General features: G+C 40.5%; 1 protein-coding gene across 5 annotated transcripts in view; it reads right to left on the bottom strand.

Moving 5' to 3' along the window:
- pdzd2 (PDZ domain containing 2) overlaps positions 1-24315 on the bottom strand; it is a 485375-nt gene that overhangs the window by 80827 nt on the left and 380233 nt on the right. For all 5 annotated transcript variants that reach the window (XM_072252377.1, XM_072252380.1, XM_072252378.1 and 2 more), the window contains 3 exons: positions 21111-21327; positions 17775-17892; positions 13925-14057 (listed from right to left, as the gene is read on the bottom strand). In XM_072252377.1, coding sequence (XP_072108478.1) covers positions 13925-14057; positions 17775-17892; positions 21111-21327 — 468 coding nt within the window. The remainder of the gene's footprint in view (positions 1-13924; positions 14058-17774; positions 17893-21110; positions 21328-24315) is intronic.

Genomic DNA, 24315 nt, shown 5'->3' with positions numbered 1-24315 from the left:
AGAGCAAGAGAGAGCACCAGAGCGAGACCGTGAGAATAACCACGAGAGAGGGAGAACGCTAGAGTGACAGAGAGAGAAAGAGGGTGAGAACGACAGAGAGAGAGAGAGAGAGAGAGAGAGAGAGAGCGAGAGCGCCATGGCAGAGTGTTCCAAAAAAAGAAAATATAAAATGTACGTCACCCCAGAATACCCTAAAGTGTACCCCTGCCTAATAGGGGTCAAAAATAATGACAGTGTTGCTCCCTGCACTGTTTGCAACAGTGACTTTTCTATTGCCCATGGTGGGTTAAGACTGTAAAAGACATGTTGAGGTGAGTTTAACAGGTGTCGTTCATTCATTAGCATAGCTAACGTTATTTAAACTAGCTGGATGGCTGCTAAGGAGCTACTCTATTGCAGACATCCCACCTCTCTTGGAAGTTCCGGGAGTCTCCTGCAAATTGATGGTGCTACCTCCCTGAAATGAGTTTTTGCAGGGTGGGATGTCTGGGTAGTGTTCATGGGATCAATGTCCATTCAGAAATTGGATGGCACAGGGGAAGAAGTCGTTCCTGAATCATTGAGTGGGTGCTTTCAGGCTTCTGTACCTCCTTCCTGATTGTAACAATGAGAAGAGGACATGCCCTGGACAGTGGAGGTCCTTAATGATGGACATTGCCTTTCTGAGGCACCACTCCTTGAAGACGACCTGGATACTATTCAGACTAGAGTCCACGATGGAGTTGACTAAGTTTACAGCTCTCTGAAGCCTACTTCGATCCAGTGGAGAAGCCCCACACCCGCCCCATACCAGACGGTGATGCAGCCTGTTAGAATGCTCGCCACGGTACACCTGTAGAAATTCGCGAGTGTTTTTGGTGACATATCAAATCTCCTCAAACTGCTTTATATGCACGGCATTTTTCATGTAATCTCTTTATAACATTCTGTGTTCTGATTTCCAGTCTGGACTCTATGCTAAACCAAACTTACACAAGGAACTTTGTGCAGAACCAGCTGTAAACCTGCATTCATCGAGATTCACAAACAGTCTTTATGTCAAGCTGTGAAAACTGAACATTATACTATTTCACGCACCTGCATAAACCTCACTTAATGAAGTGTGAAAACATGACTAATTATTCAGTGCTTAAGCCACCCATTATTCTTTGTGAAACAAACAGTTACATGCTTATTTCCCCCTAATGGTTTGTTGGTGGGGGGAGGGGCAGTTATATTTTAAAGTTTGGAAGAGCAGAGTTGGTGTCCTTGGACTCCGTCATTAATATAGTTTTTCATGCTGGGAGAACGTTTCCCTTTTACAATCAGGGATACGTTTAAAAATCAGATTTTAAATACATTACTGTCTCGTTTTAGTTATTTCCTTTTCAGTCAGGCTCTTTGGATTCTACATAACAAAGACTGCCAGAAATTACGCAAGGCTAGGTGTATTTAGGAGCTCCTGCCACTGTTGTCAAGATTAACTCAAAATCCTATGTTTCATTCTCAGGAATTAAAACGTTGACTGCTTTGCTTTTATTAAAAAAAATGACAGTGGAAGCCCATTTATCAATATTCTTTCCAGCCTTAATGGAGTGATTCATCAATGAAAGACACTTGTTCCTCTGGTGAGAGTATCTGAAACATGCTGAAAAACATTGTTATTCAGGTGACAAATGACACTGGCTCATCGCCATAGCAGCACAATTTCTGAATTGTTTTAAAGAAGACAGCGTCCTACTAAAATTGGATATCATCCTGTTTTTGTCCATTGAAGAATTTGTTATGTAGCATGGAGGCATCTCTATTCAGTCCATTAATATCAAATTAATTACCTCTTTTAAAAGAAATTGGAACTGTTTCATCTCTCCAATAAAGAACATCTATTCTCAAACAGGAACAGTTCAAGTTCAGATTCAACTTTATCACATTTACCTCAGTGAAATTCACCCATTATCTGCCACCTTGTACTTCTTTCTCCCCTGCCTCTTAATCTGAATTTCCCCTCTCTTTCCAGTCCTGAAGAAGGGTCTCAGCTCGAAACATTGACTGCTAACTCTTTTCCATAGATGCTGCCTGACCTGCTGAATTCCTCCAGCATTTTGTGTGTGTTTCTTTGGATCTCCAGCACCTGCAGATTTTCTCCTGTCAGTGAAATGTATTCTTTGCAGTGACAACCAACACACCCAAGGACGTGCTAGGGGCAGCCCACAAGTGTCGCTACACACTCCAGTGCCAACATAACGTGCCAGAAATGCCCAGCAGAACAACACAAGCAGCAGCAACAACAACAGAACAAAACAGCCACAAGACAAGCTCCTTTCCAACCCACGTCCTCACTCACACTGACGAGCCTCCAACCACAAGGTAGGCCATCTCCAGCCTCTGGTGCTTGGCCTAGGACTCTCAGACTCGCTGATATTGGGGCTTCTGCCTCTGGATTCACACTGGACACTGACCTTCAGCTTTGCTTTCTGGACTTCACTGACCTCTGGGTATTGACCCTATGGCTCACTGTTCAGGGGTTTGACCTTTGGCCTCAATCCCAGGATTTACCAAATCCAAGATTTGACTTCAGATCTTGACTGACCTGACTGTTATCATGGACTTTGGACCACAGAAGGCCTTGGGCCTTGACTTCTGAACTTGCATGGATGTCTGATTCAGTTGATCTGGAGAGGGGAGGGCACTGACCCATTTGACTCTTGCCTGTACAGACTTCCAACCAGGGACTCTCAGCCTTGGGATTGCTGGTCTCCTCTGTGTCTGCGGCCCGATCTCCAGGATTGATGAGCTTTGACTGCAGAACATTCCAACCTAACCTCTGAACAAAGACTCTACCACTGACTCTTTATTCTTGCTCACCCCTGTCCCTAAACCCTAACCTGACCCCTAACTGCTAGCACTGTTCCTAAAACCATTGCTACAAACCTAAAAAGAAAGAACTGAGTCTGAGCATCATATTGATGGACATCGCAGCTTGGTGCCATCTTGACCTGAACACCGGCTCTTGTCCCTAATCTCCAACTGTCCCTCAGCGCTGGTTCGAGTCGCTGTCATCGGAGGGGCTGCTGGTTAAAGTTGATGCCGTCGGAGGATGCTCTCAGAGATGTTACTGAAATTCTGAGATTTATGGATTAGACTGTAGCACAAACTAACTGTAGTTCATATTGGCCTTTTTCAGTTCTATGTTTCTTTTGTGTTCTTGCCCATTCTTTCCTGTTATGGATTGGCAGACTAGGAGTTTGGGTGACTGTTAGTTTCTGTGGAGGGAGGGGTTGGGGGTGTTGGGGTTGGCAAGTTTTTGTTTCTTTTTCTTTTCATGTGGGGGGGGGAATTGATGCCTTCCTTTCAACTGCTTAAATGGTTTTCTGTATTCTCTGGCTATCTGGAGAAGAGAAGTTTCAGAGTTGTATTCTACATACATACTTTGATAATAAAATGAACTTTTGACCTTTGAAACCTATCCCTAAACCCTAATCCAACTCCTAACTCCCAGCACTATCTCCAAAACCATTGTGACAAACCTATAACATAACCAGGCCTGGGCCACAACATTGATGGGCACCACTAATGGGATGTATATAACAGCTTCCACTTAGTTAACTGTAACACCACAATATAAGGTGCTGTTAATGTTATGGTGCAAATAACCTGACACACAAAATGCTGGAGGAACTCAGCAGATCAAGGCAGCATCTACGGAGGGAAATCAACAGACAAATTTTCAAGCCAAGACTCTTCATCAGGACAAGCCCAAAAAGTCACATGTTTAATTCTCTGACCAGCTGAGTTTCTTCAGCATTTTGTGTGAATTCCAGCATGTGCAAAATATATTGTCTCTGTTGTGCAAACAGTCTCAATTGAATGAACAGATTTACTCATGTTGCACTCCTAATGCAAGCACAATTGCTGTATAATCAAACACAACATACAAGATAAGTGTGTGGATAGTGATAGATAGTGTTTCAATGGTGGCGGGGTGGAGATACCAAATGAGGTGTAAGGTGCTCCTTCTGTCTGCTAGCCTGCAGGTCACCCTTGGGCAAGGTGTAGCACCTCCTTAGCCGCCCGATCAGGGTCACGTGAAACCATGGGAGCAGGTGGTGTACATCACATCCTGCTTATGCGACCACTGACGCCAGGCAAACGACCTTTGAAGAGTATTGATAATGGCTGGGGTCACCAGTCTTGTAAAGACACTGCCCTGAAGAAAGCAATGGTAATCCACTTTTGTAGAAAAATTTGACAAGAACAAGCATGGTCAAAAGACCGTGATCGGCCACATCATACGACACAGCTCATAATGATGATAAGTGTTTTAGTCAAACGATTCTTACTCAGGGAATGAAACAGTGTGAAAAAATAAACATTTTTTATAAGTTTTTTTGGCTGAACTGCTGAGATTCAGAAAGCCAAAGCAAAAATGATACAAGCTTGCTCCTGTGTCTCTGTCAAGTATTTCTGGCAGAGTGTTGAAAGCAGGTAGCCGTTGTCAATTTGTACTCAGAAGGGAGGATCTGGAAAAACAGCACTGTTTAAATAACGCAAACACGAGGAATTCTGCAGATGCTGGAAATTCAAGCAACTTTGATGTGTGTTGCACTGTTTAAATAATTTCACAATTATTGTGTCTTCAAACCTTTGACCTTAGCAGTATAAAATTGAACAACGTTTTATTTTTTAGTTGTGGCATCTATTACTGTTTATCTAGCAACTTTTATGAGGTCAAATAAATTATTCATAAATATTACATCTATATGAAAGAATGGTTATTTGAAACACTTGAATGAAGAACAAACAACATGCATATATTACTTGGCTAAACATTATATTACAGATGTCTTTATGCTACACTGGAAACTATTTCTCAGAAGAACTTTTTGCACATTTTGAGTTAAATTACAATCTTCTATGAAATGGATAAGTAATATTAGGCTTACTGATTATTTACACAACATCTTTTGGGAATTATATATTCTAAGAAACTGTTTATAAAACTTAATTCTTGGATGGCTAATGGAAAGACCTAAATTTAAATCCTGAGGTAATATAAGATTTATTGGCCATTATGAGTGAAATAGCCCTCCGTGCATGTCCGGGTAAACTGCCAAAAATCTTCCACATCTAATACTTCTGAGGTAATAGAATGGCCCTGCACCAAACTGTAATATACTCATTTCAGGACTTTCTGCATAATCACACGGAAGTTTTGGAGTAATTATATACTATCAAGAATACTTATTTTATGATATGCACCATAAAAATAATGAAAATAATAAATTGAAGAACATTTCCAATAAATAAATCTTAAGATTCCCATAAATTATCTGATCAATAATTGATCTGTGAATCTCTGAACTGGAAAAATGGAAGCTCAGTTAATATTGTTCCCTCTGCTTTCTAGCTATTAATGTTTATAAATGAATGTGGATGAGAAAATGACATGGCTATGACTGTGTTGCAATGTTATGGTGTGAACAGCCCCAAATTAATGTCCAGATTGACTATGAAAAGCATACTGTTGTTTTCCTACACTACAGCAAAGCATACACTTCAAAACATAACTACTTGTCTGTAAAACTCTTGTGATACCCCGCATATCATTTTTCTTTTCCCTGTAGCCCCAATGTATCACGTCATGAATGTTCATGTGCGATGAACTGATCTGGACTCAAAATACAGTGGGGAGCCACAAATGCCAACAGCATCACTACGCAAGAAATAGGAAAAATCAGCAGCATCTCCTTTCCACTGATCACCAGAAGATTACTGTTGATTTAATGAAAGTATCCTGAGTTATTGATCATGGCACTGTAAACTCCCTCAGCCTCAGTGAAAGGTGCTGGATGTGCCGTATTTGAATGCCCAATTATGAGATTCTGATTGGTCTTGCACGAATTTTTAGTTTAGGATTCAGATATCATGTAACTGTAAAATAAATGTGTCATGGAACCTAACTTCCAACAGGAGTTAGCATTCTCATGAGCAAACCTAAAATACAGAAGAAAAATCAAGACTCAGTAATGTGAAAATGTTAAAGGTTTGAATTTGATTAAATTTGGATGTTAAAACTACATGGTTAATACATTTTGCAGCATATTTTATTCACTCTGATGAAAAGCTTCATCTTTCTTCATATACCATATGGCTCCTTTTTTTAAATTTGCAGTGCAAAAGAAAGTTGCAATGATGAAACCTAATGACATTCATGTGTGAAGTGTATTTGCAACTGTATATACCATATAAATTTGTTTCACATTGCACTCTAATGCAATCAGTGTCACATGACATATTGTCAAGAATTTATTAGCACTTTTCATAAGGAAAGCTTAACACCTAAATTTTAGTTATCTTGAGGGGCAATGATTAGAAATAGAAAAAAAATTAGGCCATTCAACCTCTCAGTTGTTGTCCATTCTTCAACTAATTTATGACTGATCAAATCTACAACTTCACTTTTTTCTGTATGGCCCATATCTCTTAACTGGAAAATAAATAGTTTCTATTTTCTGTCATGGAAGTTCTAACATCTTAGCTTCCATGGATTTTTGGATGGGAGTTACAAATTCCTTTGTATAAACATAATTTTGATTTCTGTTCCTTAATGACCTACCCATATTTTGAATTGCCAGTGAGATATCAACTGTCTACTGCAAACCTTTGCCTTTCAGGTCCCACCGTCAACTTTGTCTCTAACTTCTACCCTATCCTTAACCTCACTTGGTCCATCTCTGATACCTCCCTTCTCTTTCTCAATCTGTCTGCCTCCATCTCTTTAGACAAACTGTCAACCAGCATCTTTTATAAATCTACTGATCCCACTGTTATCTCCCTTGACCACTGATGATGTCCTCATTTGCGTCTCATCCATTTCCCGTACATCTGTGCTCACCCCATCTTCCCTCCACCTTAACAGTGATAGAGTCCCTCTTGTCTTTACCTATCACCCTTTGAGCTTCCACATCCAACACATTATCCTTCGTAACTCCCTCCCCCACCCACTTTCCACAGAGATTGCTCTCTCCGTGTCTCCCTTGTGCATTCGTCCTTTCCCCACTAGTCTCCCTCCCGGTACTTAACCTTGCAAGTGACAGAAATGCTACACTTGCCCATACACCTTCTCCCTCACCTCCACTCAAGGCTCCAGGCAGTCTTTCCAGGTGAGGCAACACTTCACCTGCGAATCTGCTGGGGTCGTCTATTGTGTCTGGTGCTCCCAATACGGCCTCCTCAACATTGGTGAGACCTTTCATAAACTGGAGGACCATTTTGTCAAGCACCTCTGCACCATCTACACAAGTGGAACTTCCTGGTGGCCAAAGATTTTAATTCCGATTCCTATTTCTGTTCCAACGTGTCAGTCCATGGCCTCCTCTGTGCCAAGATGAGGCCACCCTTAGGGCTGAGGAGCAACACCTTATATTCCGTCTGGGTTGCCTCCAACCTGATAGCATGAACATTGATTTCTCCTCCTGGTAAATAAATTTCCTCTCGTGCCCTTCCTCTATTCCCCACCCTAATCTTTTACTTACTCTCATCTACCTATTACTTCCCCCTGGGTCCCCTCCTCCATCGCTTTCTCCTTTGGTCCACTTTCCTCTCCTATCAAATTCCTTCTTCTCTGGCCCCTGACCTTTCCCACTCACTTGGCTTCACTTATCACCTTCCAGCTAGCCTGCTTCCTCTCCTCCAACTTTTTTACTCTGACATCTTTCCCCTTCCTTCTCAGTCCTGAAGAAGGGTCTTGGCCTGAAATGTCAACTATCTATTCACTTCCATAGATGCTGCCTGACCAGCTGAGTTCCTCCAGCATTTTGTGTGTGCTGCTCCATATTTTAGACTATGTTCCCTTATTATAGCTTCCCACATCAGAGGATTTTAAAAAAATATTTAACCCTGTAAATATTTGACTGACTTATCAGATCCCTACTCTATCTCCTATCTTTAAGGGAATATAAACCAGTATGTTCTTAAAACATACTTGGAGTATGCAGGCCTCTCCTTCACATGTTCCACCAGTCTGTTGTCACCAGTACAATCTTCTATGCGGTGGTGTGCTGGGGCAATGGCATCAACACGGGTGATGTCAACAGGCTTGATAAACTGATTAGAAAGGCTGGCTCTGTAATAGGAGTCAGACTGGACAGACTGGAGGCTTTGGCAGAACAAAGGACCCTGCAGAGAGTCCTGGCAATTCTGGACAATGTTTCTCATCCTCTGCATGCCACCTTGGCTGAACAGAGGAGCACTTTTAGTAATAGACTAAGACAGCTGCGCTGCTTCAAAGAGCTCTACATGAGGTCATTCTTGCCCCTAGCCATTAGGCTCTATAATGAGTCAACCTATAGCTGGGGAAGTGAAGACCCTCTCCTGTTAAACTGTCTCAAGTAACTTTTTATTCTTTCTTACTTCTCTTCCAATATTTGTATATCTATGCACTTGTTATGACACTGTTATGACACTGTAATTTCCTTTCAGACCAATAAAATATCAATGTAGCAATTTTTAAGACCGTAAGACATAGGAGCAGAATTAGGCCATTGGCCCATCGAATCTGTTCTGCCATTCAATCGTGGCTGATCCTTTTTTTAAAAATCTCTTCATTCCCGGTTCCCGGCCTTCTCCCGTAACCTTTGATGCCATGTCCAATCAAGAACCTATTAATCTCTGCCTTAAATACACCCAATGACCTGGCCTCCACAGCTGCCTGTGGTAACAAATTCCACAAATTCACCACCCTTTGACTAAAGATATTTTTAAGTTCCAGTAGCTTCCTATATTCTTGCACTGATTTGTGATTGCCATTTCTCACTCATGTTCCTTCCAGGTGAGGAACCAAAGCAGATCCATAGCATAGGATAGCAGTTAAAAAGATGAAATTATCTTATAGAAGTCAGCTACACTATTGGTTTCTGATTCTTCTTCTCCATTTAATTAGAATTACAAACAAGAAACTAGTTGGTGCAAAGTCAACGATGTCTCCACAACTAGTGATCAGATCTGCAAAAGATCCTGCTTAAATTAAGACTCCTCTGATCTTTCCACAAACTTTTACTAGGTGTCTTCCTGCTCAGGATAACTGAGATTAAGTACTAAATGGATTGGTATTAACATCTCTGATTAATTTTTGACTGCTTCAAATGTTTAAAAGAGTACAGGTAGAATAAAGCAGCCCCAATGAAATAACAAACAACAGGGATTCTGCAGATGCTGGAAATTCAAGCAACACACATCAAAGTTGGTGGTGAACGCAGCAGGCCAGGCAGCATCTCTAGGAAGAGGTACAGTCGACGTTTCAGGCCGAGACCCTTCGTCAGTCCTCTTCCTAGAGATGCTGCCTGGCCTGCTGCATTCACCAGCAACTTTGATGTGTGTTGCCCCAATGAAATAACGACAGCTTTTATAGTTTTGAGAGCACTGAAAAACAATGCACAGTTGCAGCACTGAACAATATTCCAGCTGGATATTCAATTGTAGAATGTAAAAAACCTACAGTGGTAGTTTATCCAGGCTGGAAACTCTCAAGCTTGTGCAGTGGAAAAAATGATTAGTAATACTTCATAAAGAAGAGGACATGGTAATAGGTGAAGCTTCTGCTGAGAAGTATTTAAAACAATTCTTAGAAAACATAAATCTTGGCATGGAGGTAGTGGAAAGTTTTTCTTTAGCCATTTGCTTCAGTATCCTCGTCTGACTTAGAGCTATAATTAACACGGAAATAACAGGGAGTTTCACGCAAAGCAAGCTAGAGACAATTAACAGTTACATGCGCTGCTATTAACCATGTGTTCCATCACTCAGTCAAAGAAGACAACACTATGGCAAAATTGGGCCAGTGGGCAAGTTAAACTATTCCATCAGAAAGTAATCTAGATCTTGACACAAGAGATTCTGCAGATGCTGGAAATCTTAAGCAACACACACAAAATGCTGGAGGAACTCAGCAGGTCAGGCAGTATGAACAGTCAATGTTTTGGGTCAAGTCTCTTCACCATCTGGATGGTGAGGATATGGAGGGCTATGGTCCTGGTGCAGGTTGATGGAAGAGGGCAGCTTAAATGGTTCAGTGCAGACTTGATGGGCTGAAGGGCCTATTTGTGCGCCGTTCTTTTCTATGGCTCTATCGCCTTACTGTGCTCAATATCAACTAAGAAGAGCCTGAAGCTGGAGTCTTAATTGACAGCAAATGGATATCAACAGTATTTTAACAAAGATTTAATTTGGGGAACCTGCTATGTCTTCCTGCCAGGACGAAGCAGATCTGAAGAACTGTGGTACATGAGATAAGGTTAACATTTCAAGTTCTGATGCAAGGACATCAACCTGGAACATTAACTCTGTTTTTCTTTTCCACTGATGCTGCTTGAATCACTGGTCCATCTCCAACTTCTTTTATTTTATTAATATTTCAAATTGATGCTCTTTCACTGGAAATGAAGAAAGTTCATTGAACTGAGGCATTAATTCTTCATCTCTCCACAAATACTGCTTGACCTGCTGCATTTTCTATTTCAATGGTTCAAATAGTTGAATTTAATATTAAAGGACGTATGCAATATACAGTCTGAAATTCTTACTCTTCGTAGACGTCTGTGAAACATGAAACCCCATAGAATGAATGATAGGAACATCAGAACCTCAAAGCCCCACCTCCCCCTGACATCGTGTAAGCACCAGTAGCACTGACCCTCCCCTCCCTCACATGCGCCAACAGAAGCATTGACCACCCCCCCCAACATGCACAACATGCAAGCAATAGCAAAAGCCCCCCAAAGAGACCTTGATCCAAAGTCCATCAAAAACCACAGTCCATAACCCAGTACTTTGGTATCTCAAACAGGATCTTTAAAAAAATCACAAACAAGAGAAAATCTGCAGATGCTGGAAATCCACGCACACGCACAAAATGCTGGAGGAACTCAGCAAGACAGGTAGCATCTATTGTTTTTATGTGTGATTTCCAGTATTTCACTTTTGAGCATGAAAAGGTTCAGAGGGTTGGGGGGGTGGTGGTTAAGTTTTTTCACTTTCATAGGGTCATATAGAAGTACGGCACAGAACAGATCCTTCAGCCCATCTCGTCTATGCTAAGCCATTTAAACTGCCTACATCCTTTGTATGTAGGAATGCTCTTCTAAACACAATACGGGAAAACCTAGCCTGTCCTTGTTCAGGATTCATCTTCTGTTCCTTCCTGAAAGACCCTATTGAAGCCCACCATACCAACAGCTGAATGTTTGCCTTGGATCATGATGATCAAAGGGAAGAGGGAATAGCTCCCCGCCGACCCCTAGTCCTACCAACAGTGCCTATAAAAAGTACTCACCCCCCTTGGAAGTTTTCATGTTGGTTTTACAACATTGAATCACCGTGGAATTAATTTGGCTTTTTTGACACTGATCAACAGAAAAAGACTCATTCATGTCAAACCGAAAGCAGATCTCTACAAAGTGATCTAAATGAATGACAAATATAAAACACAAAATAATTGGTTACATAAATATTCACCCTCTTCATGTCAGTATTTAGTAGATGCACCTTTGGTAGCAATTACAGCCTTGAGTCTGTGTGGATAGGTCTCTATCAGCTTTGCACATCTGGACACTGCAATTTTTCCCCATTCTTCTTTACAAAACGGCTCAATCTTTGTCAGATTGCATGAGGATTGTGAGTGAACAGTCCTTTTCAAGTCCAGACACAAATTTTTAATTGGATTGTGGTCTGAACTCTGATTTGGCCACTCCAGGACAACTTTGTTATTCCTGTACAGCTTTCGATTTGTGCTTGGGGTCATTGTCTTGCTAGAAAACAAATCTTCTCCCTAGTCGCAATTCTCCTGCAAACTGCATCAGGTTTTCCTCCAGGAACTCCCTGCATTTTGCTGCATTCATTTTACCCTCTACCTTCACAAGCCTTCCGGGGTCTGCTGCAATGAAACATTGCTACAGTGTGATGCTTCACGGTAGGGATGGTGTGTTTGTGGTCATGTGTATAAGCCTAACATAGCGTTTAGCCTAATGGCTAAAAAGCTCAATTTTAGTTTCATCAAACCATAGAAGCTTCTTCCATCTGACTTCAGAGTCTCCCATATGCCTTCTGGCAAACTCTAGCTGAGATTTCATGTAAGAATTTTTAACAGTGTCTTCCCCTTTGCCACTCCCCCATAAAGCTGCCTCTGGTGAAGCACCCAGCCTACAGTTGTACGCACAGTCTCTACCATCTCAACCAATGAAGCTTGTGACTCCTCCAGAATCATTATAGGTGTCTTGGTCGCCTCCCTTACAAGTCCCCTTCTTGCATGGTCACTCAGTTTTTGAGGATGGCATGCTCTAGGCAGATTTACAGCTGTGCCATATTCTTTCTGTTCCTTGATGATTGACTTAACTGTACTCCAAGGGATATTCAGTGACTTGGAAGTTTTCTTGTATTCACCTCCTGACTTGTGCTTTTCCATAACCTTTTCACAAAGTTACTTGGAATGTTCTTTTGTGTTCATAGTGTAGTTTTTGGCAAGATACCGACTCACCAGCAGTTGAACCTTCCAGATACAGGTGTAGTTTTACTACCAGCAATTGAAACGCCTTGACTGCACACAAGTCTCTAAAAACAAATCTCCATTTATCTAATTATGTGACTTCTAAAACTAATGGCTGCACAGTGACAATTTGGTGTGTCATATTAAAAGGGGTGAATACCTATGCAATCAATTATTTTGTATTTTATATTTGTAATTAATTTAGATCACTTTGTAGAGATCTGTTTTCACCTTGACATAAAATAGTCTTTTTCTGTTGATCAGTGTCAAAAAAAAACCAATTTGAATCCACTGTGATTCAATGTTGTAAAACAATAAAACATGATAACTTCCCAGGGGGTGAATACTTTTTTATCGGCACTGTATAGGATAAAATTGTCTCATTCCTATAGCCTGTTCATAGACAAATTGAGATTTTACTAATAGGAAACTCTAGCAGTAAAAAATAGACAGAATATCTGTTTCAGTCTATTGGTTCAACTTAGTAGTGGTCTATTGATAGGGAGTAGGGATCTGGAATAATTTTAATATCATTCAGTAAAATTACATTTTAACAAGGGGATATTTGTGGAAAGTCTTTATCACTAGATTTTGAGATACATGACTTGTGTAATTTGACCATAAGTATGCCGCATGGAGCTGGCTTGAGAGGAACATGACACTTCTGGACATATACTGTAACTTCCTCTGGTCTTCATGGCTGGCCACCTGTACTCCTGTACACCTCCCTGTTAATGCAAATATCTAATCAACCAATCATGAGGCAGCACTCAGAATAAAAGCACACAGACATGGTCAAGAGGTTCAGTTGTTGTTCAGACCAAACATCAGAATGGGGAAGAATATGACCTAAGTGAGTTTGACTGTGAAGGATTGTTGGTGCCAGACTGGGTGGACTGAGTATCTCAGAAACTACTGATCTTGTGCATTCGGAGTTTACAGAGAATGGTGCAAATAAAAAACAGATGACATCCAGTGAGTGGCATTTCTGTGGGGCAAGATGCCTTGTTAATGAGAGAGGTTGAAGGACAATGGCCAGACTGATATAAGCAGACAGCAAGGTGACAGTAACTCAGATAACTTTGTATTACAACAGTGGTGTGCAGAAAAGCACCTCTGAAAGCACAACACATCAAACCTTGAAGTGGATGGGCTACAGCAGCAGAATATCACAAACATACAATTAGTGGCCACTTTATTAGGTACAGGAGGTACCAAATAGAGTGGCCACTGAGTGTACATGACCCTTTACTTTTTCCCTTCTCAGTTCATGTGAGAAAAAAGGCCTGTGGATGAGTATCTTCTAGTGGTGTGATAGGACTTCTACAACCAATCACCTCTGATAATTTCAGTTCAGGAAATAGGGTTTATTTGAATAGACCTACCTAATTGTATTACATGTCTTACCTTTGGGTTTGGATGACGGCTAATGATAAGGCTGATAGGACCTGGACCACACTCACTTAGAATCGCATACGCTTCACTTAGAGCAGCATGTCGCAGACTCACAGAGTCCACCTCTAAAATTTGATCCCCTCGGCTGCAATGAAAGGCAGAGAAAATTCATTAAATTTTGCCATTTTCAGCCTCCAGAGACATCAACAAAGTGATAGTGTTCCACTCTGAATTATATAGCTGCACTCATTCATAAGAAAGTAAAAGAGTCCTTTCTTTCTAAATTAGATAGTCAGTAAAATGATAACAAGGCACAATTCATTTAAGAAGTTTCATCCTGTGCGATTTTTCTCAAGGCTGACATTTCATGAAGAAGACAGCAATCAAATGAAATCTGAAACCATTTGCACTTGACTGTGCTTCTTTCTGGTGCTTTATACAACAAATAAAACACGTGGGCTTTATTACGTGCTCATTCTGACAGCTAAGCTCAAATAAAAAAAAGATAGGTTCTGAAACTGGTACGCTCCAAAATAGTTACGCTCCAGAGATCATGTGAACAGTCGGCAGAAAGTTCACCATTCTACACTCGCTTTAGATTTTAGCAGAAATTTTCTGACTGAAATTCTCTATTTTTAAGAAAGGAAGCATTTTCATTAAAATTAGCCAACGTCAGTGGGGTGGATTGTGGTTGTAATCCCTACATTCTCAACCCACTACACAATCCCTGCAGGTACATTGATATTTTGCAGCCCTCCAGATCTAATGAAGCTTCAAGCCTGCTGATCTAATGCTGTGACTGGCCCACAAAATGAAATGAGAATGGGCTTCCAGTGGCTGAAATCTGCCTATGGACAACCCTGACTGCCTTTGAAGGCCTGTTTAACTGCTTTTAAATGTCTCTAATAATTTGAAACATTTAAAGTAGTTAAAATAAATTTATCTAAAACTTTAAATTAATGTTAAAATTAATTTGCACATTTAACTGATGAAATTAATTCAAACATGAATATTAATTAACAAATAAATACATCCAACTATCTTTTCCATCCAGAAAAGCAACCCCAAGCAAGTCGATGAGGTTATATAACCAACTCAACAGACACTATTCCATTCCGAATACTAGATGTTGATCATTTATTATTTAAAATTACAGTTAGATGGTTTAAAGCATGGGTGAACCACCGCTTTTGACTGCTTAAAGTGATTTTTAAAAAAATTTATGGGCTACCCATACTCTCTGCTGACCTATACATGAGTCTGAGCATACCAGATGCAGATCTCTGGAGGGCTAAAAGATTATGACAGTGAACTAAGCCGTCAAAATTATTGAAGTATTATGATATGATCCTCCACGAGGACCCCAACCTTGTCATAGGTTCCAGAGGCTTGCCTGCTTCGGTGACCTGGGGAGCTATGTTGGCTGGAGTCAAGGCTTTGTGCTTTGGCTCTTGGCGGGGTCACCCATGCCAAACAGATCAAAGGGTAGAGGCCAGACTAATAGTAATCCATTGGTCCTGCAGATTCAGGGATTCAACTCAGGGCTAATAACCCTGCCTGGTAAAATAAAACTGTTACAAAAACAGCACTGAGGAATCCTTTTATATCTGAGTGCAATGGTATTCTTGAGAGTGTACCTGGGACTTGCATGACTGACCATAGTGAATATCAAGGGAAAGCTACTGACATGATGAAGGAAGCCCTGAACACCACCAGAGATGGAGGACCTTCATTGCTGCTCTAAATGTGAGCGGTGTAATGGGTAGTATGATATGATGACCTCAGTTCACAATACTCTTAACTATATCGTAAATAAATGAGTTAAGTTGAAAGAAGTAAAAAACTGAAAAATAAATCAGTTACCTTTGCCCCTTACAGCTATTCCTCTCCATTCAAATGGATAATGATATGATTTGGTTAGATTCCCAATATTAGTGCTGTAAGTTCTTTTGAGTTGCTTCAATTTTGGAAACACAAAAGAGACTGCAGGCGCTGGTAATCCAGATCAACACACACAAAGTGCTGGAGGAACTCAGTGGGTCAGGCAGCATTTATGTTGGGAAATGTTCATTTCGCTCCATAGATTCAGCCTGACCCACTGTGTTCCTTGATCACTTTGTGTGTGTTGTTTCAATTTTGCACTTTGTTGTTGGAATCAGTGAAGAGTTCAATATCAGAATATACTTGGGTAAGCTCCACCAAACAGCTACAAATAAGCTTGGGATTTCCACGTATGCATGTACAAACTTGCAAATCCAAAACTTTATGTTACCCCGATGGCAAATATTTACAATCCTGTGCAGAAATTCTGCCATTTCTCCACAAATCCAGCTTGTTCCTTAACATTGCTTTTAGAGAGAAAAAAGATGAAGATCGAAATGTTTCAGAAAATTAGAGAAATCTACTATTTCATGCTTGGGATTGCTGTGAGAATTGGTTATATAATTTTATGAGTTTTGATTATCTTGTTCATAGCATACAGCAACAACAGTGGGAAAATGGTTCTTCAACGACATTGAGTATTCTGAATCACAGAAGTAAGTTAATCTAAAGGCTTAAAATCAAGGTAGGCTCTGTAGTATGACAGTATACTTTGGATAACTAGGACTGCACTACCCTCAAGCCCAGACATAACAGAACCAGTATTTTTAATAGTAATTGTCATGGCTGGTGCTGCAGTTGATGGTTCAGTACCATCAATACAGTTTGTTTGTGGGGGTTGGCTGGCAACAGCACTGCGATCATGAATGGCAGTAGTGAATGCAAATCTTTCTCTTTTTTTTTTACTTTTCAGTGAACCTAGTTGAATCCAATGAACATCAAACATAAAACTGGCCTTTTCACCCATGACATTATATCGCCCTTTTAACCTAGTGTAAGGTCAATCTAACTTTCCTTCGCACACAGGCCTCCATTTTACTGCCACCCACGTGCCTAAGAGTCTCTTAGATATTCCTAACGTATTTGCCTCTACCAATAACCCTGGCAGCATATTCCACGTACTTATTAAAATCCTTACTTCTGACACCAAAACCCACTACACTTTTCTCCAATCTCTTTAAAATTATGCCCACTAGTGTTAGCTATTTCTGCCTTGGTAAAAAGGTGCTGGCTGTCCAGTCTATCTATGTTCATTATCTTAAACACCTCCATCAAGCCACCTCTCACCCTCCTTCACTTCAAAGAAAAAATCCTTAGCTTGCTCAATCTTCTCAGCCCAGTTCTGCATCCTATCAATGTCCCAGTTAACCTACAACTTTCTACACTAACTACAACACTACTCACCTTAGAGTCCTCATCCAAGTCATTTATAAAAATCACAAAGAGTGAAGGTCATGGTTTATGAGTAACTGATGGTGAAACCTGCCTTCCTTTTTGCAACAGCATAAATGTGGAGAGGAACTGATATTTTTCTTAGGTCTAGGAGAATCATTGATGAACTGAGTTTGGCTGTAGCTGAAGCTAAGTGGAAGCTCTGTGAGATCACTGAATCAATTGCAGAGTCACATCATCTGATCTTCGTGGCCAAAGTGCAATATAATTATTTTCCACAGTATCAGATATGGAAGGGGAAAGTAATAACACTTCTTGTTCTGAATGGAAAATTGGAAAGGTGATTTAGAGGAACACATAAGGATCAACCATTATTAGCTGTTGTGGAAAAAATTGCCCAGTACGAGGCACCACCTTCAAAGTGCAGAGAACAATGTGTTTCTGAAACTTATTGATGTTTGATTTGACCTACTTCTCCTTAGAACCATAGAACAAGGATTTCAGGACATTTGTAGAAGGGATTACTTTTCAGTTATATACTGGACATCCTACAGCTTTTTAGAACATATTTTCACCATCAATGACAAACCTCAATCTGCTATCCAGTTTGGCTACTGATCCTGGGGCGAGGCTGTGAATATAGATTCCTGGTGTACTATTCTCTAAGGTAAGGCAACAGGCTCCAATCCCCAACCCAACTCCAGGCTCTGAAATAAAACAGTACACAGGTAGCAGGTAACTCACAGTACATTCAGTCTACAACAGATTATCTACAAAATATCATAAACATAATTTTAATGGTAAACGCATGAGATTCTAGATGTTGGAAATCCAGAAGAGCAAACACAGGCCAGGCAGCGTCTATGGAGGATACTAAACAGTCGCCATTTTGGGTCAAGACGCTTCATCAGATTGTTCCATAATTTTAATGGTGTTCAGCAAGGAGGAAGCTCATAGATGGGGAGACTATGGAGAAACTGTATTTCCTGACTATATTTTTGAGAATAGGGTAGTGTCTCAACATGCCCAGGTAAACAAAGTAATAAATATGTTCCCAATGACTGGGATCCAGGTTTGTCATCTTTTGCACACCGGTTGAGCACCCAGTTCATGTGGTCTTTCATTGATCCTGTTATGGTTATTATTCTATCTTGGATTTATTGAGTAGGCCCATAAGAAAATGAATCTCAGATTGTATATGGTGACATATAAGTACTTTGATAATAAATTTACTTTAAACTTTGAACTGTGGATAAGAAAATATTTCCCTGCAATTTTGTTTGGAGTGGATTGCAGATTATTTCCATATCTTTCTAGGGTTTATGGAAAAGTTGAAAGGATTGAGGGTAAATAAAGACTTGATTGGATAAGGTTGAATAAAAGTCCTGATGAAGGGTCTCAGCCTGAAACATAGACTGTTTACTCTTTTCCTTACATGCTGCCTGATCTGCTGAGTTCCTCCAGCATCTTGTGTCTGTTGCTTGGATTTCCAGAGTCTGTAGATTTTCTTGTGATTTTGCCATTTTGGTGTTCACTTTATGTGTATTAGGTTACTATTTCTTTAACTGCAGAGGAACAAGTCTCGATTAATAGCCAGTTAATTATTATGAATTTAGTTTAGAAACTATCATTTCTCTTAGAAAGTAGAAGTTGTAAATTCTTTTAGGAATAAATCAGTTATAAATGATCAAATAATTCCAAATGTATATCAGAATATCCATTACTTTCAATAATATTTACAACATAAATTTCATGAATTTTAGGAACAAAATGATGAACTGCCTGTTGATTCTCCCAACTCGTAAAGTACGTAGAGGTACTCAAGTAGTACCATGGCAAGGAAGGTACGACAGCACTTCAACTTTCTTATACGTTTCACAGATTCAGCATTTTATCTAAAACTTTGACAAACTTCTATAGATGCTGAGTGCCAAGTATCCTGTTGGATGCATCACAGCCTGGTATGGAAACACCAATGCACGTGAATGGAAAAGCCGACAAAAAGAAGTGGATTCAGCCTAGTCAATCGCAGGAAAAGCCCTCCCCTCAATTGAACACATCTATAAGATCACTGTCGCAGGAAAGTAGCATCCATCATCCGGGACCCTTACCATCCAGGCCAAGCTCTCTTCTCACTGCTGCCCTCAGGAAAGAGGTGAAGGAGCCTTAGGTCCCATACCATCTTCTTCAGGAATGGTTGCTACTCTTCACGCATCAGACTCCTGAACCAACTTCACTCAACTTAACACTGAACTGATTCCGCAACTGGTGGACTCACTTTCAAGGACTCTACAGCTCATGTTTTCAATATTATTTTTTGCTTATTATTAGTAGTATTATTATTACTTTTTGAATTTGCACTATGTGTGTATGTGTCTTCTTTTGCATATTGGCTGTTTGTCTGTCTGTGTGTGTTATTTTTCATTGACTATTGTATTTCTTTATATCCACTGTGAATGCCTGCAGAACATGCATCTCAGGGTGGTATATGGTGACATATACATATTTTGATAGGAAGTTTACTTTGAACTTTAAATTTCTAACACTCTCCCTCATATCTATCATATAAATAGAACAACAGAAATATTCTCCATGTACTTAGGAGAAGGCATATGGATGGTAGGGGTATGGAGGGCTATGATGCCGGTGCAGGTCGATGGGAGTAGGCAGTTTAAATAGTTAGGCACGGACTAGATTCACTAATGCTGTTCTTTTCTATGATTCTATGATTCTATTTAATAATGCAAATTTGTATATGGTCAATTACAATGCTGCATTGGTGATGCTTCAAGTTTTACAATCATTACAAATTGTGTGCAGGTTATATTATACTCAACACCTTGGTAAGTTTCATGAAAAACTGCATAAGCTCTGCCAGCTGTGGGAAGGCTACTTTTTCTAATTCAGTCTCCCTGTGCACACCTTCCATCATAGCAGTACCTTTCACGAATTCTGGAATCTACTTATTGTGACATCCTGCCCATTCATTGTAATGAATGGAAAACAGGGAAGAAGCAGTCCAAACAAAATGCTGGAGGAACTCAGCAGGCCAGGCAACATCTAGGAAAAGAAAACAGTCGATATTTTGGACTGAAACCTTTTGGAGCAGTGGTCAGGTGGCAGTCTAGGTGCTTGAATTCCTGGTATTCTGTCCTGGCAAATGACACTCAAAGTTAAGAGATGCATTTGCAGAGGTACTGTAACCCTTCAAAATATGTATCCTTTAGATAAACAGTCAAAATGTAATTGGCAACTGGTTGTATTGAATGTAATTTGTTGGTGTTGCAATAAAAAATTAGTAATAAAAAACATGTATACTTTAGATATTTGTTGACATTAGCTTCTGAATAAACCTTTATTCTGTCCCATACGTTCTGCTGCAGAGTGGAGACAACATTTTCTCAGTGTAGGAAGGGTGCCCTACCTTCCAGAAAAAAGATGGTTAACCAAAATTAGTGGGGGCACGTGCCACTGTATTTATCTCTGCCCTGAGAACGGTTCATGAACCCATTAACAATATCTCACCATTCCACTTTCACACAATTTATCTATTTATCTTTTTATTGGAATATAGCTTTTTAATATCTTGCACAGTACTACTAACATAAAAACAACACATTTCACAATGTAAAAACGAGGAATTCTGCAGATGCTGGAAATTCAAGCAACACACATCAAAGTTGCTGGTGAACGCAGCAGGCCAGGCAGCATCTCTAGGAAGAAGTACAGTCAATGTTTTGGGCCCAAAATGTCGAATGTACCTCTTCCTATAGATTCTGCCTGGCCTGCTAATTTCACAATGTACAGCAGTAATAATAAACCTGATTTGGATTCTTTTGCCTCTTCCTTCTTTGGCCAATCTTTTGAGTTTATGGGGCTGATATAGTTTTAGCTGTTTTGCTGGTCCACTGTGCAGCAGCATTACCTTTCTTCAATGTCACCTCCATTATGATTCGATCCTTTGGTCCTGGCCCCTTGCGAGAATAATCCCCCTCTTCTGAGCCTGGTATTGGAGTTCCACCACTGGTATTGGAATTGGGAGAGCTGGAGCGGCTCATTAGCGTGGGAGTGGGACACGGTGTAAGGCTCGGGCTACGCAACCTGGTACGAACAGTTAGTGTCACAACTCCTTTTCTCAGTTGCTGTTAAGAATAAAACAATACACTTTCATCAATGCACTATGGAAAGCATCTTGTCTGAATGTATAATGGTTTGATATGGTAACTGCTCTGCATGTGATTGCAATATACTGCAGAGGCTATGGATAAAGCACATTACCAGAAGCAGCCTCTCCTCCAAGGACTGTCTCTAGATTTCTCGCTGCCTCAATAAAGCATCCAGCATAATCAAAGACTCCTCCCACTCTGAACACTCTCTCTTCTCCCCTCTTGCATCAGGCAGAAGATACAAAAGCTGGTAAATATGTACTAGCAGGCTCAAATACAACTTCTATCCCACTATATTCAGATTCTTAAGCAGACTTCTTATAATATAAGTTGGACTTCTGGCCTCGTAATCTACCTTGTTATGATCTTGCACTTTGTCACAAACCTGCAATGCACATTTTTGGTAGCATTTACACCGGGGATTCCCAACCGTTAACCGAGGGGTCTGTGGACCCAGGTTGAGAACCCCTGGTTTACACCATAGTCTGCATTGCTACTGTTTTACCTTTCCTTTTACCTCAATACACTGTGTAATGATTTGATCTGATGGAACACCATGCAAGACAAGCTTTTGACTGTACCTTGGTACATGATGAATGACTCAATAAGCTGTCAAAATTTAAAGGTAAATGTTTTAAGGCCACCTGTTTTTTTTTTATTCCAATTGGTTAGTTCTGATATGTAAGCATTTGTTTTTAAATGATCTTCTACGTGGTGGTGTGCTGGGGCAATGGCATCAACATCGGTGATGCCAACAGGCTGTATGAACTGATTAGAAAGGCTGGCTCTGTTATAGGAGTCAAACTGGACACACTGGAGGCTCTGGTAAAATAAAGAATCCTACGGAAAATTCTGGCAATTTTGGACAATGTTTCTCACCCTCTGCATGCTACCTTGGCTGAACTGAGGAGCACTTTTAGTAATAGACCAAGGCTACGTCCACACTACACTGGATAATTTTGAAAACGCCGGTTTTGTGTAAAAACGATAGGCGTCCACACCAGGCATTTTTGAAGATACCTCTGTCCACATTAAAATGGGTACTTGGGTGAATCTCCTCCTACTGGGCATGCGCGGGACAGATCTACAGAAAACAAGCGAAGAGGAAACGGTACACTTGGTGCTCGCTTGTCCAGTTACAGACTAGAAAAACTTAAAAGGAAATTGCCAAATGGCGGACAGCTGTTGGCTCTCACGCAGGAGGAATTAAAACTAAAAGAACAAATACTGGAGCGTATGGAGGCAACCGAAAGGGAGTTCATGGACAGTTGACCCGGCTTACGACGAACATTGAAAAACTGACTAATTCTGTTGCAGAGGGATTTGCAATGATGAGGAATATGATGGCTCCCCCCCTGCCCCAGTACTTTTCACCGCCACATTACCAGCCTCACAGCCACTACAATAGCTACACATATGGACACACAGACCCCCGGGTGGCCCCACCAACATCTTCCCCACTCCCACAGAGGGGTCACCCTGGAAACATTTCCTACAGCCACAGTCTCTTCACCAATGAAAGGGATGACAGGGTTTTTAAAACCTCTGGTTACCCCGTACACACTACAACGCCCAACTGGTGTTCTCAACATTCCGGAGAGCGTTTTAGAAAAGCTCTGTTTTCGGGGGAGGAAAACGCCATTTCAGTGTGGATGGAGGGTCAAAACAAAGAGAAAAAGCTTTGGTTATGGTATTATCCAGTCTAGTGTGGACGTAGCCTAAGACAACTGCACTGCTCCAAAGAGCGCTATATGAGATCATTCTTACCCTTGGCCATTAGGCTCTGTAGTGAGTTGATAATGAGCTGGGAAAGTGATGACCCCCTCCTGATAGACTGCTTGTGGTATCTTATTTTTTATTCTTTCTGCTTCTCTTCTAATATTCATATCTGTGCACTTGTAATGCTACTGTGACGTTGTAATTTCCCTTGGGATCAATAAGGTATCTATCTATAAGTCATAATAGAGATTTATAACATTATATTGTTTTACATCATGTGCGCTTGGACATGAATAAGTATATTTTCAAATGTGGATGAAAAGCAAATACAGTGGATCCCGGTTAATTGAACTGTCGGTTAATCGGGGAAGCCACTTATTTGGGACAACTACTAAAGAACAAAACTAATCGAGAAAATAGTCGGGATTCCCTTAGTTTACTTGGGACACTATAATGCTCAAATGGGACAGGAAGCTGTAGCTGAACAGTTTATAACTAGCATCAGTCGCATGCACTTGTGTGACTAGTCTCTAACCATGGTTAGCGTGAACAGTTTTTAAATATTGTCAATTGTGTGTGTTTGTGTTCCAAAATGAGTGATTTTTATCACTGGTACAGTACTGTGTAAAAGTCTTAGGCACTCTAGCTTTATATCTGTGCCTAAGACTTTTGCACTGTACTGTAGTTGGCCAGAAATAAGCAGTAAGACAAACCAGAACTGTTTTGTTCACTGCTGCTTCAAGCATTCAGGCTTGGAGATGCCAGAAATGGCCGTGAGTGAAAATGGAATGATTTCACTACTTCAACAAGTCAGAAGCTACAAAAAAATTGAATCTATCAACAATCATCCAGGGCATCAAAGGGTATGGGGTGAAAGCAGGGGAGTGGGGATGACTGGAAGAATTGGCTCAGCCTATGATTGAATGATGGAACAGACTCAATGGGCTGAATGGCCTACTTCTGCTCCTATACCTTATGGTCTTATGTTACAGTACAATAAAAATGAAGTTTGGAGATGGAATTGTCAAAGGCATTGTATGAAAGCAGTCCATTATTTAACTAGGTGTCTGAGCTAATTTTGTTAATTTCCAGTCAATCAAAAGAACATGGCAGCGTACAGTGGATGAATTCCTCTATTGATAACTATCAGGAACATATACACTGTTTTATAGTACTGTAGCAAAATTTGTAGTATTCTTCTTTGTGTGGGTAGTGGGTGGTGGCTCCATATGTCACTACTACAGG

Source organism: Mobula birostris, chromosome 3 (assembly GCF_030028105.1).
Source record: "Mobula birostris isolate sMobBir1 chromosome 3, sMobBir1.hap1, whole genome shotgun sequence".
Taxonomy (NCBI): domain Eukaryota; kingdom Metazoa; phylum Chordata; class Chondrichthyes; order Myliobatiformes; family Myliobatidae; genus Mobula; species Mobula birostris.
This window is presented reverse-complemented; position numbering and strand designations above follow the sequence as displayed.